Source organism: Cetorhinus maximus, chromosome 20, assembly GCF_964194155.1.
Source record: "Cetorhinus maximus chromosome 20, sCetMax3.hap1.1, whole genome shotgun sequence".
NCBI lineage: Eukaryota > Metazoa > Chordata > Chondrichthyes > Lamniformes > Cetorhinidae > Cetorhinus > Cetorhinus maximus.
The window spans coordinates 10,242,952-10,260,288 of record NC_135898.1 but is presented as its reverse complement, the minus strand read 5'-3'; the positions used below and the strand labels follow the sequence as shown (position 1 = coordinate 10,260,288).

The 17,337-nt window shown below is 47.8% G+C and overlaps 1 protein-coding gene across 1 annotated transcript in view; it reads right to left on the bottom strand.

Annotated features, from left to right (window-relative positions):
- Nucleotides 1-17,337, bottom strand: part of LOC144694635 (netrin receptor UNC5D-like) — a 454,385-nt gene that overhangs the window by 183,336 nt on the left and 253,712 nt on the right. Inside the window, exon 2 of the mRNA XM_078565228.1 lies at nt 2,435-2,650. Within this exon, the coding sequence (XP_078421354.1) occupies nt 2,435-2,650 (216 nt within the window). The remainder of the gene's footprint in view (nt 1-2,434; nt 2,651-17,337) is intronic.

Here is a 17,337-nt window from a genome sequence, read left to right as displayed (position 1 = left end):
TTCATGGGCCGAAAAGCACTTTTCAATGTTCTCTGGTTATGAAAGGCACCATATAAGGTTTTTCTTTGTTCATTCACAATGTGTGTCCCTGGTAAGGCCAAAGCTTATTGCCCATCCATAATGGCCCTCGAGGAGGTGGTTGTTGTTGCCTTTTTGAATACATCCAAGTGGCTTGTTAGGCCACATCGAAGGTCAATTAAGAGCCAACCACATGGCTCTGGTTCTAGAGAAAGATATAGGCCAGACTGGGTAAACGCACAAAATTTCCTTTCCAAAAGGAAACTAGTGAGCCAGTTGGGCTTTTTCAACAACTCTGGTCAATCCATCGTCACCATGACTAGTTTTTTAAAATTCCACATGTAATTAAATTGTATTTAATTTCCTCAGCAGCATTGGTAGGTTTCGAACATGAATCTGGGTTACTCATCTAGGCCTTGATTACCAGTCTAGTAACGCAACCATCATAGAAATACAATTTTTTTTCTTCTTTATCTTTTATACCTCCTAAGATTCACCTTGAGACTTTCTATTTTTTATTTTCAGGCCCTGCAGATCAAATGGTTTCTTCTTAGCTCTTGGCTCTCTTATCAAAATCAACCAAGTTGCTTTTTTCTCTCTTGCAGCTCCCTTAGCTCAAAGCACAGGAGGAGGCCAGCCCTTCATGTACTGCTGCAAACATGTTTCACGCCTCCAACTCTCTGATTAGATTTCAGATTATTTATTCATGTTATAATTGAGGAACCACTCCTCTCCACCCCCTCCATCAACCCCTCATAAGTGAGATGAAGCTTTTGGATTTGGATGTATAAGTGTTGTCATGGTCATGTGATTCTAAGTACAAGAAACTCTAACTACAGGACCTATCTCAAAACAAATGAAAAATCTGTGTATAGCTAATGAACTTCTTGATTTTGTTCACTTTTTTTTTGAACACCAGAATCTATCAGCTCAGTATTCAGAGACCAGAAAAATACAATCACAGTTGGAAAAGAAGTCGATATTACTTTGATCAACAGAAATGGAAAATTACAGTAAATTTGTGTGGGATGAAATACAAAGGACTAGAATAAACAATGTTGAAAGAAATCGCTACTGGATATTGGGTGGCAGGTGGGTGCATGTTTTAACTGAGCAACACTATATTTAAAGTAACTGTGTTCTGGTGTGTATCCCAGATGATCACAACTATTGCAAGTGACTCTCACTTGGCCTGACCAGTTGGAGGCTCAGCCTATATTCTTCACACACCTCTTTTGGGCACCATCCCAAACATAAAAAGGTTTGAGCAATTTTTGCAAATGTCGAACTTTCATTGTCCGAATGTGCATTATTTTGCAAGCTGATATAAGAGTGAATTGATTGGGGGATGCAATGATTCACCATTTTATGCTTCTTGGGTTCTGTGTCCAACAATCAGCCAATATCAACTGAGGGGATGAACTGAGTTGACGTCGGACCGTTTCTTGCTGTTGGTCTCCTTCTTTGCGGAGTGGTCGATGGGTTGAATGGTTGTCAAGAAGTGTGACTGTGGACAGGACAATGAGACCATTAAACTAGATGCTCTAATGTGAAGAGGGCTGGATTGCTATCTTGTCAGACAGACTGAAGGGAGTGATGAGAAACACAGAAATTGGATCGTGAGACACGAAGGTTCAAAGGAACACAGGATGGGGGAGAGGACCAGGAGAGGTCATGAGAGAACCAAAAGATTGATAGAAGTGACAAGTGCCAAGTAGATGCTGATGGGGGAGGGGGAAGGACTGAGTGCTGAGAGAGACTGCTGGGAAAGGGGGAAAGATACAGAGAGAGAAAGAAATGCAAGGAGAGCAAGACCAGGGAGAATGATATATAAAATTGAAGTACAAGAAAAAGGCATGAGAAAGATGGCAAAGAGACCTGCACAAGGCAGGTAAGCAAGATGGAGAGACTTGAGAGGAGGTGACAATTGAGGAAGACAAAACCTAAAGGATCAGACAAGATTATGAAACAGAGAAATGGAAATGTGGGCAAATGAGAGGTTATTACACTTTTCTCTATTGTTTTGTAATCTAAATCACTGCCAGTGGAGTCTGACGGTCTTCTGGAAAGATGTTTAGATGGAGTGTTGCAGTTCAGCCTGATCTCCCTGAACACCCACAACTTCAGATGACTCTCAAAAAAACATGGCTAAAACAAGTATTCCATGCTGCCAATTCTCCCATGTGAACCTTCACAGTAATGATCTATTTGAAGGTGATTCCCTGCCCACTACCCTCCACCACCATGGCCCCCTCCCCACCGCTCCCAAACAGGTAGAGGATAAATCATTTCCATGAGTTTAACATTGATGTGCACGCATGAACTTTGGGAGACATTGGATACTTGAATCAGCTATCTAATGGGATCTATTTGCACTCCACCAAAACCCAGAGTTGCAAAAAGGAGGCTGCATTACCTGTGTACTCGTCCACATGTTCTTCAAGCACGTGTTCATTCTGATGGACCCAGTCTCCATTGCACTTGAAGAAGATCTGCATGGCAGGCATAGCTTTGCAGCGCAGCTTAATGGGGTTGTTCTTCACAATGTAAGAATCCTCCGGTTCAACCAGGAAGCGTGGCAGAGTCCCCAGAGGTATGGATTCAGGCAGGCTATCTCCATTACCGCCCCCTGCTGAGGAAAAATATTGTGAAATTCTGTCAGAATGTGAATATTGCTGGGGAAAATACCAGAAGGCACATTGGATGTCTTGCTGCTACCAACCCTGCCATTTGCACCATCGTAGCACATAACCGCTTGAATAGTGAACCTCAGACAGGCTGACACCCCTGCAGTGGACGTTGATTTGGCTTGAATTCCTTCAAGTGATAGCTGGACCTGATTCTCACTAGGGGAAGGGCATCCCTAACGTGAGGGGAAATCACACAGCGGGTGGTTAGGAATTGGAATGCACTGCCTGATTGTGTGGTAGAGGCAGTTTGAATCATGGCTTTCAAAAAGGACTCGGTTAACTATCTGATTACAAAACAAATGGCAGCACTACGAGGGAAAAAGCGGGAGAGTGGGTCTAGCTGAGTAGCTTAAACAGAGAGCCAGTATAGACACATTGGGCTGAATGGCTGCCTTCAGTGCTGTAACCATTCTGATTCAAATGGTCAGCAATTCGGGGCCAGAGTGGTCTCCTGGATTAGTTTAGATCATGCTGTTGGTGGGGCGATGAGGGGGCTGCTCAGGAATTTCCCAAATTTTTCTGCGTTTTTTAAATCTGGTTTCTCTCTTTTTTTTCTCCCCAAGATTTTTGGGTGGGACAGGGGCGGGGAGCATAAATACTGTATCTATCTAGCAAAATTGCACAGGATCAACTGGACTGGACCAGAAGGTTGTCTCATGTCCGTCATTGTGCTGTTCTGTAGGAAATCTGCAAAAAGATATAAACCAGTTCGCGAACTGCTTCCCAATCACACACTTAATGAAGGGCAACCCCCACACAAGGTCAACTCTGAGACCGCATTCCATTGGGGGAAAATATTCATGGATAAGGCAGCAGAGAATTCAGCACACTGTACCGAGCATGCCTCCTGAGAGGCAAGACCAAAAGGCTTTCCAAAATGAGGTTAAGGTGGATATCTGCTGTGGAATTGGTTTTTAATTTTTATCTTTTTCAATCCACCAATCAAGACATACTTTTTAGAACTTGACACTAAAATACTAATTTTGGGACTGAAGGGGTTTGTTTCTGAACCCCATAGAACACACAGCAAGCCTGACTGCCATACTCAATTTTTTTTTGAGTTACTCATCACAAGGGTTGAAATATCACAAGCTAATTCTCAATTTCCAGATATACACCAAGAGTGTTCCGATGCAGAATCTCCGCACGAAATCTTTGGTCTCGGAGCGTTTACTGTATTTGTAACTCAGCCTGGCACGTTTCCTGTCGGACAGCAAAGCATTGCAATTGGCCCACACTGAAGCTGCATCAGGAAGCAACTGCAAACGGGTCAATCGTTAAGTTTGTTTAACTGAGCACAAGCCTGCAGAAATTGGCTAATTCTCCTGGATGATCTGCCTGTTTTGAGTGGTTGGGTTCATGTGGATTGATTGACCCATGCCAGTCAACAAGTCTGTTGAAAGCATTATCCGCCGGCTGCAGTGTTGGTTGGAATATTTAACTCCACATTCAATTAAGAATAGGGCCAGGAAGCAAAAAACTGCAAATACGGGAATTGAAATATTTGCAAAAGCTTTTCTGAAAAAGTGAGCATTGGTTGACGCTCAGGGGAGAGACTCCTTGTCAGTTCAGTTGAAGCACTTCTGTCTGTCTGTCTGACTCTCTCCCTTTTCAGATGATGACAGATATGTTGTATTTTTGACATTTTCTGCCTTTTACCTGCAATGCAATCAGGTTGTGCATGTCCCAGTGAGGTGGTTTCACTTGATCAGCCCATATTTGTAAGTTTGCTGCTATTTTTCACAATAATTAACAGATGAGGCAGAGGTTTTAAAATTTTTTTTTTCATTCATTTACGGGATGTGGGCTTCTCTGGCTGGGCCAGCATTTATTGCCCATCCCTAGTTGCCCTTGAGAAGGTGGTGGTGAGCTGCTGCCTTGAACTGCTGCAGTCCATGTGGCATAGGTACACCCACAGTGCTGTTAGGAAGGGAGTTCCAGGATTTTGACCCAGCCACAGTGAAGGAACGGCGATATATTTCTAAGTCAGGATGGTAAGTGACTTGGAGGGGAACTTCCCGGTGATGGTTTTCCCATTTATTTGCTGCCTTTCTTCTTCTAGAAGGCAGTGGTTGTGGGTTTGGAAGGTGCTGTCTAAGGAACCTTGGTGAATTCCTGCAGTGCATCTTGTAGATGGCATACGCTGCTGCTACTATGCATTGATGGTGGAGGGAGTGAATGTTTGTGAATGTGGTGCCAATCAAGTGGGCTGCTTTGTCCTGGACAGTGTCCAGCTTCTTGAGTGTTGCATTTCTGAACCTGCGGCAGCTGAAGAGGGTTCTAATTGACAATTTTTTTTTATATAGAATCATTCATGTGATGTAGCAAGACCAGCATTTAATGCTCATCCCTAATTGCTGTCAAAGGTGGTGGTGAACAACCGCCTAATCTGCAGTTTCTTTGGTGATGGTCCTTCCACAGTACTGAGGAGGGACTCACTGGAATTTGACCCAGTGACAATGAAGGAACAGTGACACGTTTGCAAATAAGCATGGTGTGTGACTTAAGGCAGAAAGGTGGTGATGTTCCAAAATGCCTGCTGCCTTGTGGGTTCAGGAGATGCTAACTTCATAAATGCATCTCCTGCTCAAGCAACCTTTTGAACCACAAGTTCAATACCTGAGCTGTACGGAAAAACCAAATTCGATCATGCTTTGCTTAATGTCCACATTTGTAGTTAATATTAATAATATTGTTGGAGTTACAAGTGTGTCTATCTCACTTTCCTCCTCCCTTTTAATATGTTCTTTAAAACCTACCTCTTTGACCAAGCCTGTTACAAAATCTCACCATGTGGATTGGTGCCACGTTTTGTCTAAACACTTCCATGAAGCACCTGGAGACATTTTGCAACATCGAGATACATAATATAAGAACATAAGAAACAGGAGCAGTAGACCATTCGGCCCCTTGAGCCTGCTCTGCCATTCAATAAGATCATGGCTGATCTTCTTGTGTTTCAATTTCTACCATTACCATCTAACCCTGAACCTTAGATTCTTGTTAGGTAAGGGAATCAATTGCCTTAAAAATGTTCAATGACCCCGCCTCCTCCACCTTCTGAGGCAGAATTCCAAAGTCGCACAACCCTCAAGGACGACCCCCTAATTTTAAAATAGTGCCCTCTAGTTTCTGGGCTCACCCACAAGGGGAAACAACCTTTCAACGTCCACCTTGTCAAGGCCATTCAGGAATCTTGTATACTTCAATCACTCCTTTCTAAACCCCAGTGGAAACAAGCCCAGTCTGTCCAACCTTTCCTCATAAGACAACCCACTCATTCCAGGGGCAGAATTTTCTGCTTGACGTACGGGGAGCGGGTCCCACACGTCAGTGTGTAAAATGACGCGCGGTGACATCAGGCGAGCATCCCGATGTCACTGCGCACCATCGCGATATTTCACTGGGTGGGCGCGTGATGAAGTTCGCGTGCCCGCCATTAATTAAGGCCCTTAATTCGTCAATCGGCAATTTTCAGGCGCTTGTGCGATCTTCGGGTCGGCACATGGGCACAGCAGATGAGTAAGAGGCTTTTTTTAATGAACCCCATCCACGGGTGGGATAAGAGGGCTCGGTGGGGTCGTCAATCTGGTCTGTGAAGTATTTATTGCAGAAAGTTTTTTTTAATCTTGCCTGTGTGATCTGTAGCAGTTCAGAATGAATTCCAACAGCTTTCTGTGTACTTTGAACCTTCAGGTCAGCACTCTGCAGTCAGGAATCTTTATCGGGCCTGCAGCTTTCCAGAAGCCTCCCCTTTAGCCTGGGTATGGGCTCTGACATGGCCGCTGGAGGCAGCTCCTCTTGAGGAGGAAGGGAGGGCTAGAATAAGGAGGGCTCCAGGGGAGCCACCTTAGGGAGTATATGCGCAGGCACAAGGGTTGCAGGGCCAAGAGGTAGTTCAAGGTGGAAGGGACCGCAGAAGAAGCACAGGGGAATGCGGAGGGACTACGCACTGAACCGGGACTATACCAAGGAGGCAGGGACACCTGGGAGACTTTAATCCAACGAACCTTCAGCCAGTTCAATACAAATGGATCAGCAGGACCAGCCTTGCCTGGTGCTTCTATACTCAGCACCTCATTGCTAAATCTGCCAGGTCATCAGCTGCGACTAAAGGCTTTGGACATAAACTTGAATGTTGAAACAAACACTCATAACATTTATCTTAAACCTACAGATGCAGAACAAAGGAGCCACCCTCAGCCATAGTAACATGGTTTTTATTTTAACCATTGGAAGTTCTCTCAAATCCAAAGCAAAACGTTAATCAAGCAGAAAAAAATTATAAGTAGCCAAACTCGGGCCAACATACAAGCACCAGTGAGAATCCTGTGGTGTGCCTAAGGTGCCTTTGGCTTTTGTTTATGGGTGCCACGTCTTGGTGCTGCCCCATTGCTCGGAGTGGCATCTGAGACAGCCTGCTGACTCTGCTGTCCTGTTGGCTTCAATGACCTTGGTGGGCGTCTTCTAGCCTGTGGAGCCTGTGCTGGCCCCGCCTGGGAGGGAGCTGCCAGTTCCACAGCTGACATCTCCCCAGTCGCTGCAGCCTCACTTGATGAAGCGGTTAGTGGGAGAGGGGTGGAGCAGCTGGTGCCCTCATCCAGAGCACCGAGAGAGGTGCCCTCAGAGAGGACAGGCAGGTGCTGCACCGACGCGAGGTTGCCCGGACCTCCATGCTCACCGTGGATGGATGGGCTACAAGCTGAGAAGCTTGAAGCCCACACCATTGCCAATGACCAGCTGTGGCCACTGGTGCTGTGAGGGTTTGCAGGTCTGAGCGTAACCCCAGGAGGACCTGATTGTTCTCCTGGAGGCCCCTCCATGAGATTTGCCACTCTCCATGGAGGAAGCATGGGGCTCTGCCATGAGGCTCACTGCATCAGTGATGCTCCGTGTGGAGTCCTCCAACACGGACACCAAGCGAAGCACAGCCTCATGTATCTCCCCTAGATGCTCCCGCCCACCCAGCCACATTTCCTGCAACTGCTCCATCATGGACGACTCCAGAAGCACATCATCATGTGCCTGGTCCCCTGCAGTCCTCCTGCTGATGCCATCAGCACTCTATCTCAGCCAGCTCCTCCAGCGATTGTGAAGTGCCTTCTCAACTGTGTCCCGAGACACTAGCTAATGTTGCAATGCCCACCGAGGTGCTAGTATCTGCGCTGGTGCATGCCTTGGAGAAATGATGTGATGCAGGTGACACTTGAGGGCCCTCAGGTGTGAGAGGGGGGCATCTGTTGCTCCTCCTGGTGGCCATGCTCTGATGATGCTGAAAGGAACAACAAGGATAGTGGATCAGTTACCGTGCACACAGTGACACACTTCATCACTTTCCCCCTGACTCATTATGCGCTCAACCTTCCAGAACCTATGGAAATGAACATTAGTGGGGTGGCAAATAGAGAGGAGGATACCCTTTACATTACAGGTGGATATAGACGGGCTGGTCAGATGGGCTAATGAATGCCAAATGGAATGTTATGTGGATAAGTGAGAGGTGATGCACTTGAGCAGGACAAACAAGGCATGGGAATACACAATGAATGGTAGGACTGTGGAAAATAGAGGATCAGAGGGATCTTGCTGTGCATGTCGACAGTCCCTTGGAGACGCAACTACATGCAGCGTAGAGGGCAGCAGACAGTTCTTGACCTATGACACCTTGAGGCTCCCCTTCCACAATCTCATCGCCGTGAACAGACATGTGTTGGGGTTCTGAGTATGCACCGAGCTGTATCTCCGGCAGGTTGCTCCCAGACTAGTCATGTGTGACCAACAGCGACACATGGTGTGGGGGCGAACTTCTCCTCATGAACCACTCAGGCTGATTTTAAGCATGGGCACTATCTGCTTGCCCACCCAGCATATGAGAAATGCTCAACATGATTTAATGCAGTCACGACAGTAAGACTTGGTGGGCAGGGGAGTCCTGCTAAGGCTACCTGCTGGGTTAAATGCCCAATGCCAACATGGTACTCACCCTTCCAGATCGCAACAAATTGTTGAAGCGCTTACGGCACTGGATCCAGGTGGGCCGCACCATGTCGCGGGAGCTCACCACCTCCTCCCAGGCACGCTTGGTCATGTGGGGGGGGCCTCCTCCTCCCATCCTGGGGGACCAACACCTCCCGCAGTGCTGCCACCTCCTTGAGGGCAGAAAAGCAAGGGGTGCATTGGCCCCTCGCTGGCCAACCCTGCAGCCTGCCCTGCTCCTCTGCCCTTCCCTCTAACGTGCCCTGCTCCGCTGACCCCCTGCGGTGTGACCTGGAACTGGCCATTGTGAGCAGCCTATAGGAGGCTGCCAGGCCTTCCTTTTAAACAGACTACCGTGTCGCCATTGGACCCGGCGGTCTGTGCACACCCGCCACAGCCCACACTCCCACTATCCACGGGAGTCGGCAAATACGCTGGGCGGGCCTTAACTGGCCCTCCCGTGTAAAATGGCGGCGCGGACCCGATCGGGTTTGTGGCCGCTCCAGCTCCACCCGCCCGACAGGCAGAAAATTCTGCCCTAGGTATCAATCTAGTAATCCTTTGAACTGCCTCCAATGCATTTACATCCTTCCTTCCTTTTAAATAAGGAGACCAGAGGTGTGGTCTCACCAATGCCCTGTATAACTGAAGCATAACATCCTTACTTTTATGTTCAAGCCTTCTCGTAATAAGGGATAGCATTCCATGAGCCTTAATTACTTACTGTACCTGCATAGTAACTTTTTGTGACTCATGTACTAGAACACCTAGATCCCTCTGCAGCTCAGGATTATGCAGCTGTTCTCCATTTAAGTAATACTCTGCTTTTTTATTCTTCCTGCCAAAGTGAACAACTTCACATTTTCCCACAATAGCCAGATCTTTACCCACTCATTCAACCTATCCATATCCATCTGCAGCCTCCTCTTGTGCTAACAACAAACTTTCCTACCTATCTTTGTGTCATGGGCAAATTTAGCTACCGTGCCTTCACTCCCTTCATCTAAGTCATTGATGTAAATCATAAAAAGTTGAGGCCCCAGCACAGACCCCTGTGGGACTCCACTCGTCACATCCTGCCAATCAGAAAAAGACCCATTTATGCATACTATGCTTTCTGCTAGCCAGCCAATCTTCTTTCCATGCTAATATCTTACCCCCTACACCATGCACCTTTATTTTCCATAATAACCTTTTGATGTGGCACCTTATCAATTGCCTTCTGGAAATCCAAGTACAGTATATCTACAGGCTCCCCTTTATCCACTGCGCATGTTACTCCTTCAAAAAACTCCAATAGATTGGTTAAACATGATTTTTCTTCCACCACACCATGCTGACTCTTCCCAATTGCCTTGAGCTCTTCTGACTGCCCAGTTATAACCACCTCGATCGATTCTAATAACTTCCCCACGACAGACATCAAGCTAACTGGCCTATAGTTTCCTATTTTCTGCCTCCCTCCCTTCTTGAACATAGGGGTTATATTTGCTACTTTCCTCTGATGCAACCTTTACAGAATCTAGTGAATTTTGGAAAATTAACACCAGCGCATCGACTACCTCATTACCCACCTCTTTTAAGACCCTGGGATGTAGTCCATTGGGACCCGGAGACTTGCCAGCCTGCAGCTCCGTCAATTTGCTCAGTACCATTTCCCTAGTGATTGTAATTTCACCAAGTTCTATTCTCCCATTCACCTCCTGATTTATAGCTATTACTGGAATGTTTTTTTGTATCCTCTATAGTGAACACAGAAGCAAAATATTTGTTCATTTCTTCTGCCATTTCCTTATTATCTACTATTAACTCCCCCCGTCACTCTCTAGGGGACCAACACTCACTTTACTTGCTATTTTCCCTTTTACTTACCTGTAGAAAGTCTTGCTATTCGTTTTTGCATTTCTACTAGCTTCCTCTCGTACTCTAATTTCTTTCTCCTGATTAACCTGTCAGTCATTCTCTGTCGTTCTTTATACTCTGTCCAATCATCTGTTCTGCCACTCCATCTTTGTGGAGTTGTATGCTTTTTCCTTAAGTTTGATGCTTTCCTTAATATCTCTAGTTAACCACGGATGGTGGGTCCTCTCCTTAGAACTTTTAGTTATAGTAGGAAGGTACTTGTTCTGAATACTCTGAAATATCCCCTTAAATATCTGTCACTGCTTCTCTATTGATCTATCCTCTAGCCTAGTTTCCCAGTTCACTTCAGCTAGCTCAGATTTCATCCTCATACAGTTGCCCTTATTTAAGTTTAAGATACGAGTCTTAGACCCGCTCTTCTCCCTTTGAAACTGGATGTAAAATTCAATGATATTGTGGTCGCTGCTACCTTAGGGGTGCCTTTACTCTGAGGTCATTAATTAATCCTGTCACATTATACAATACCAAGTCTAATATAACCTGCTCTCTGGTTGGTTTCAGAGCATGCTGCTCTAAGAAACTATCTCAAGCATTCTAAGAGCTCCTCATCGAGGCTACTACTGTCAATCTGATTTTGCCAGTTTGTGTAGATTTAAAATCATCCATGATTATTGCCATTTCTTTATCACAAGCACACAATATTTTCTCTTGAATACTTTGTCCCTACACTGGCTACTGTGGCCTGTAGACCACTCCCACTAATGGTCTTTTTCCTCCTTTTTCTCATCTCCACCCAAACCAATTCTACATCCTAATCTCCTGAACCAAGATCATCTCTAACTATTGCGCCAATGCCATCTTTGATTAACAGTGCTACCCCTCCACCTTTTTTACCTAGCTTCCTATTGTTCTTGAAGGTCATGTACCCTTCAATATTTAGGACCCTATCTTTGTCGACCTGCAGCCACGTCTCGGTAATTGCTATCCGATCTTATTTATTTACTTCAATGTGTGTCATCAATTATGAATGCTACGTGCATTCGGATAGGGAACCTTCAGTTCTGTCTTTTTGTTACCTTTTGTAACATCTAGGGCAGAATTTTTAGGTTGGTGTGCGGGCATGTGCTCGACACGTCTGAGCAAGAAATAAAGCGCGTTGACGTCGGCCGAGCGTGTCCCATGTCAACATGCGCACTCGCGATATTTCGCTAGGCGAGTGCGCGATGAAGACAGAGGTGCGCCCGCCATTAATTAAGTGGCAAGTTAAGACCTGTGAGACACCAACGTCTCGGAGTTTATGTGGCCCGTGCGATTTTTATTTCTCCCCAGGACATCGCACAGGCTAAATGGGCAGGCCACATTTTCAAAAGCCTCATACATGGGCCAGACAAGAGGGGTCAGTGGGCTTGTAAATGCGAGTAGTTTGTAGTTTAGAATATAACTTGCTGCTGCTTGCTTGTGTGAACAGGACATCTTCTTTTCACTACACAGCTGCTTTGACAGAAATAAGAGGCTTCAATTCGGTACTCGTTTTCCAGGAGGATTGATACCACTTGGGGCTTTCCAGGTATCAGGCAGCCTTCCCTTACCCTGGCAATGGGGATTGTGGTGTCTGTTGGAGACACCACCTCCTGAGGGGGAAGAGAGGGCAAGAAGGGAGAAGAGGCCAGGTGTTCCAATGCAGCTTTCAAGGGATCGACCTGTGGAAGGATAGGCGTGGGCATAAGGGGCGCAGGGCCAGCAGGAAGTCCAAGGTGGAAGGGGCCACAAAAGACCCCACTATCCCGCTGCCAGGGTTTACAGGCGGCGATGCAGCTTCCTCTATGTCTGAGGTGCAATGCCGAAGGAGGTTTCACCTCTCCAGGGAGATTGTGACCTCCATCTGTCAGAGGATCAGCCCTGAGATCAGTTCCAACTGTGAGTGGACACCCCATGCCAGTAGCACTGAACTTCTATGCCTTTGGTTCTTTCCAGGGGTCAGTGGAGGATCTGTGTGGAGTCTTACAATCAGCTGTCCACAGTTGCATCAAGCTGGTGACAGACGCTCTGTTCAGGTGTGCACTGGCTTTCATTCATATGGACAAGGCCAACCAGGCAGAGAGCCAGAGGCTTTGCTGCGATTGTACCCTGAACATGGGGGAAACCAGCAATCGACTGCACACGTGGCCATCAAGGCGCAAGCGGGTGAGCTGGGTGCCTTCGTCAACAGGAAGGGATACCACTCCATCAACATGAAGATAATGTGCGACTAAAGGATGCAGATTCTGCAAGTCTGTGCAAGGTATCCTGGCAGCTCCCATGATGCTTACATCCTGCAACACTCCCAGGTACTGAAGCTCTTCAGTGCTCCAGTCCAACTGGATGGATGGCTGCTGGGTGACAAGGGATATCACCTCAAAAGGTGGCTCCTGATGCCCCTTCACCATCCAAGAACAGAGGCCGAGCAGCGGTATAACAGGAGCCATCGCTCCACAAAGGCGGTGGTAGAGAGAGCCATAGGTCTTCTCAAGATGTGCTTCCGATGCCTGAACCATTGGTGCACTGCAATACCCCCCAGATCATGTGTCACTGAGTGGTTGCATGCTGCTCTCTCTACAATCTGGCGCTGGAAAGGGGGGAAGCAGTGGAGGAAGAAGGTCTTGACACAGCTGCACAAGCAACAGATGATGAGTCCAGTGGTGAGTCCAGGGACAAGTATGGTCAGGAGAACACTGAGGGCATAGACGCTGACCTGGGCAACCTCCTGGGAGGCAGGGACAACCGGGATGCTTTGATCCAAAGCTCCTTCAGCTAGCCTACCAAAAAGAACCACCACCACATGCCAGGGCTACAGGCTCCTTGCTCAATCCCTGACAGGGCCATTTGCTTGGTCATCAACATGCACTATGTGCCATTTCAATGAATTTTAATGAGAAACAAGTCACTCATAACATCATGGGTTACCCTGCAAAACAAATGAAGCACCCAGAGGCTTTTTGAACAAAAACATATTTAATGAAATGGTGCCTGGCATATATTCTACAAGTTAACATTGACAGGTGTTATCCATCACACAAACAAACAATGAACGTAAAAGTTGGGGTAACAAATATCAGTCGTGATCAGTCCATGTTGTGATGAAGGCACTAAAGTTTGCACTTGAGTGCTACCCCCTCGCTGGCACCGGCATTGGAGACAACCTGCTCACTCTGCTGTCCTGTTGGCCTTGACTTTGGTGGGTGTCCTCTGGCCCCTGGAGCCTGTGTTGGCCCCGCCTGGGAGGGAATGGCCAGTGCCAAGACTGGTATCTTCCCAGTTGCCACAGCCTCATCAGATGCCAAGGTCACTGGCAGAGGGGTGGAGGAGCTGCTGCCCTTATCCGGAGCATCCTGAGAAGAGCCTGCAGAGACAACAGACAGCTCGTGCACCCAACGTGAGGTTGCTCTGGACCTCCCTCACCATTGGACAGGTACCTAGCTGGGCTACTGGGTTCCCAATCCATCTCCCTCACTGACGGTGACCATCTGAGGTCATTGCCAGTGTGCAGGTCTGAATGCATCCCCAGGAACCCCTGATTCAGCTCTTGGAGGAGCCTCTCCATGAGAGTTACCACTCTCTATGGAGGGAGGCATTGCACTTGTCCATGAGGGCCAATGCATTGCTTACACTCGCAAGGACTCCTCCGCCATGGAGACCATGACATGCATTCCCTCATACACCTGTGCCAGATCCTCCTGCATACCCTGCTGGGTGTCCAGCATCTGCCTCATGCACGACTCCAGAGGCATATCATCAGCCGCTGACTGAGCACTGTCCTGGTCCCAGTACTGCTGGCGCCCTGGGCAATCTCCGCCTCTGCCTGAACCTTGAGCGAGTGTGAAATGCCCTCACCGTGGTGCACCGAGATAGCAGCTGGCGATCTAATGCCCACCAAGGTGCTGGTCCCTGCTTGGCAGAGAGGGTGTGACGTAGATGTGTTATGATGGGTGTTAGGGGTGGGCCTTCAGGCTCCTCACTCCAATGGGCTTCTGGTGAGCCTTAAAGGAAGAATAAGGACATGTCATGAATTGAAATCATTTCACTGTTACTGTGTATGCCTGGCACCCGGATGAGACAGAGATATGCATCAGGGTGCCCTCGTCTTTCCATTATCCATGGGGGTTCCAGACTCGCATCAATATGGAGATTACAGTGGAATGGTTGCTATTACAGACATTCTCACTTCAGTGCACTGCACTCTTACCTCCCTGTGGCATCCCAACCTCACCGCAGCCGGTTGACCGAGGCGTATGGCGCCTCTCCAGCTCCAGGGCCTCCTGCTCATAACAAATGAGGATGAGGTAGGTGGGAAGGTCCTCTGCCAGTCGGCGGCCTCTCTGCATTGTTATGGGATGTCCTCTCCATAAAGGATAGAGGGGCATTGATTAGTCCACTCTCTACCTGCATTGCCATTGCAGCCTGGCCAATCCCACCTGAGGAATACATCACAGGGCTCAGCTGATTCGTGACCCTGGAGACACAAGACACTCAGTCCAAGCAGCCAGGGCTCACCCCCTTGTCCAGATGCTGCCTTGTTGGCATTTATCACTCACACCCCAAGGTCTCTGAGGTCCAAGGGGAGGGGGATGGGGGATGGGCAGCTCTTAACTGCCCTGTAAAGTGACCCATGCCAACACAGTATTCACCCTTCCCGGTCACAGGAGATCGCTGAAGCGCTTCTGGCACTGCACCCATGTGCACCCCTCCACATCGTAGCTGCTGACCCTGGATGGCACCTCCTCCCAGGCCTTTTGGTGAGGTGGGCAGGGGGAGTCTCCTCCTGCCATCCCTGGGAACAAGGATTTCTCACCGTGCTGCCACCTCCAGGAGGGCAGAGAGGCACTCACCAGAGAAATGCGGGGCCAAAATGCCCCGCCGAACTGCCCTCCCGCCTGCCGTGTCCACCCGCAACGCTGCGCATCGCGAGTTCAACACCCTTCACTGGCAGCCTTCCAAGATCTGCTATGGCTGCACTTGAATTGGCTGCTGGGACACCATTGAACTCGGCAGACATTGAGCACCCACCTCTGCCTCCGCCCATCCCTTCGCGCTCATTCCACAGCCACACCTTACGCTGGCGGGCTTTATTTGTCCCGCCTGCATAAAATCACAGTGCGGAGCCAATCGTGGATGGTGGTCAGGTTCCCAACCACCCCTGTCGAGCACCCCCACCAAGGGCAAAATCCTGCCCCTAGTCTTGACTGTTGATGTATTCTTAGCTTTTTTTTCTCTCTATGCCTTCCTGCATTCTCTGCCCCTTGTTTCTCATATTACTATTTTGCTCTCCTGTCTTGACTCTATGCCTTGAATTACTACCTCTACCCAAGCTTGATCCCTCACCCCTCTTGTTTAGTTTAAAGCCCCCTCTACTTCCCTAGTTATGCGATTTGCGAGGACACTCGTCCCAGCACAGTTCAGGTGTAGACCATCCCAATGGTACAGCCCCCACTCTCCCCAGTACTGATGCCAGTGCCCAGGAAACCGGAATCCACTTCTCCCAAACCAGAGATTACTACCTTTTGAGGTTCTGTTCCTTAATTTGGTACCTAGCTCCTCATACTGACATTGCAGAGCCTCTTTCCTGGTTCTACCTATGTCATTGGTACCTACATGCATCACGACAACTGGATCCTCCCCCTCCCACTGCAAGTTCCTCTCCAGCCCTGGCACCGGGCAGGCAACATAGCCATCTGGAATCTCACTCTTTGCTGCAGAGAACAGTGTCAATCCCCCTCACTATACTATCCCTCACTACCACTACATTCCTTTTGCTCCCCACCCCGCTTGAACGGCTTCCTGTGCCATAGCCAGCCAGCTCATCCACCTTGCAGACTTTGCTTTCATCCACACAGGCTGAGAGTACCTCCAAACCTGTTTGACAATTGCAAAGCCTGAGGCTACTCCCCTACTGTCTGCTCAGTCCCATTACCTGCCTCACTGACAGTACACATCCTCCTGTCCCTCACTGCTGACCAAAACAGATGACCCTCTTCTAAGAGGTGTGACTGTCCTCTGGAATAAAGTATCTGGGTATATTTCCCCCTCCCTCTTAAGTTGCGTAGTGTCTTCATTTCAGCTTCTAGATCAATAATCCTGATCTGGAGTTCCTCAAGCTGCTTACACTTGCTGCAGACGTGTTTGTCATGGATTGCCAGGGTGTCCAAAAGCTCCCACATCTCTCAGCTGCAACAAAACACCTATCCTGCCGTTCTAACTTGTTATTTAGTTAATTTACTTTAATTACTTCCTTCCTATCTATGCTACAATTTACTGTTTATTGAATGCTAGTACCACTGACAACTAAAGGTTATATGCTTCTTAACTACAAGGTATGTGTTTTAGATGTTTGTTTAAATTACTTTATTGCTTTTTAAAATCTTTTATTGTTTGATTTTAATTTTAAAGTTTTCAAATTTTGGTTTATCGTTTTAAAGCTTTAGTTTTTATTTATAGATCTACCTTAATTCGCCTGCCCTGAGCTGGTTTCTCACACACTGTCCCTTAGACTGAGCACTTAGCACTTTCCGGCTAATCAACTTAATAGCTTCCTGTGACGTCACAAGTGGCTTTTAAAAAATTTTTCCCCGGCTCCAGCCACACAGCAGCTGAAACGGTGAAGCAGTGCCCTCCTCAGCTCCTGACTGTCCCCCGCAGGTCCGCTCCACTCCGACTCCCAGCAAGGTGTGACATAAACACAAGGTGATGTTACTGTTGGCCCTGAGAACATAATGGGTCACGATGGGAAGCTTGATGTATTTTCCCAAGCAATGGA